This window comes from Myotis davidii, unplaced genomic scaffold (assembly GCF_000327345.1).
Source record: "Myotis davidii unplaced genomic scaffold, ASM32734v1 scaffold673, whole genome shotgun sequence".
NCBI classification, from domain to species: Eukaryota; Metazoa; Chordata; class Mammalia; order Chiroptera; family Vespertilionidae; genus Myotis; species Myotis davidii.
The window spans coordinates 1,627,349-1,628,758 of NW_006286677.1; the positions used below are offsets into that span (position 1 = coordinate 1,627,349).

A 1,410-nucleotide genomic window follows, 5' to 3' on the forward strand; every position below is an offset into this window, starting at 1 on the left:
TAGCGCCACCGCCACCGCCTCCTTGCAGCGAGAAGGTCCGCTTTCGAGTGCCACCGTTGAACATGGCCTTGACGTCCTCCCACGCGTGGCTCAGTTCGTCTGTGGCCGACTTGTCACTGAGTTTAAGGTGACGGCGCCAAGAGTTGAAGTTGGCCGCGTCGGGCTGCGTATACTTGGCGTCGGGTGTGCGGTGCGAATGGAAAATGAACTTGTTGGGCGAGAAGTACATGCTGCAGTAGCCGCACTTGATGCACTTGGCACGCGAGCTGTTGTAACGCGCGGGGATGAAGCTGCCACGCGAGCCCCAGGCGCACTCATGCACCACATCGAAGGCGAAGTTCTCCGGCAGCTTGGGCGGCTTGTGCTCGCCCAGGAACGACTTGCACAGGCGCTCGGCCTCCCGCTTGGTGATCATGCCGCAGCGGCGCGATGAGATGGGCATGGCGCCGGCCCGACGCAGAATCTCCAGCTGCACGGGCGTGCATTGAACGCACGTGATGCCCAGGGCCACGCGGCGGTTGTGAATCTCATTGTAGCTGTAGTTCTTGAGGAGGGTGTTGGAGATCTGCGCCAGGCACAGGCGCTCCTGGCCGTCGATGACCAGAGACACGATAGGCACTCCGTACAGCGAGGTCTCGCCCACCTGGTTGGGTTTGAGAGCGCTGGAGCCCGAGTACGGCTGCAGCTCCTGCTTCGAGTTGGGCGAGGAGTTACCCTCGCGCCCCGGCCCCAGCTGAGTGGTGAGAGCCTCCATGCCGCCGCTCCTGCGAAACAGAGAAAGCAGAGAGCAGATGAGCCATTTTCAGCGCCGCCGCTGCTCGGGCCCGCCCAGCGGGGCGCGCTGAGTCTGGCGCGAGTGGGAATCTTGGCAATGGGGAGTCCAAGCTCATTCGCCCCCTAGACGGGCGCCTTTTGTTATTCGGACTCATGCTGGCGCCGGAACAAAAGCCCCTGGGGTTTGGGTGAGCAGAGGGGTAATTGAGACCTCAGCAATGCCCGGTCTGCTAGGAAAGAAATCCCGTTTTGGGAATGGGGAGGAGGTGGAGCCCAGAGACGGAGAGTGACTTGCCCAAGGCCACACAGCAAAGACATTGCGGAACACGAGCTTCCCGGGCGCTGAGATCCGTGCGCCTTCGGCCACCCTCAGCCGGCCCTGCCCGCCCTGGTCTTGAAGCCCGCACTTCGGGGACGGCCTTCCCTCAGCTCTGTAGTGCTCACACGCGGGTGGGCAGGCGGGGGCAGCGCGAGGATTTTCTTATAATTATTTTTATTTCTGTGATATCACTTCTTTTCTGCATTTCTGGTTTTATTTATTTGAGTTTTATTTTTCTTCTTCTGGATGAATGTCATTAAAAGTTTATTTATTTTGTTTATATTTAAAAAAAACAGCAGTTTATTTCATTTATCTTT

The 1,410-nt window shown here is 58.3% G+C and overlaps 1 protein-coding gene across 1 annotated transcript in view; it reads right to left on the reverse strand.

Moving 5' to 3' along the window:
• The window catches only part of SKOR1 (SKI family transcriptional corepressor 1), a 9,787-nt gene extending 9,031 nt beyond the window's left edge, over nucleotides 1–756 (reverse strand). The window contains exon 1 of the mRNA XM_015560438.1: nucleotides 10–756. Coding sequence (XP_015415924.1) covers nucleotides 10–754 — 745 coding nt within the window. The 5' untranslated portion in view covers nucleotides 755–756. The remainder of the gene's footprint in view (nucleotides 1–9) is intronic.
• Between the last annotated feature and the right edge of the window lie 654 nt (nucleotides 757–1,410).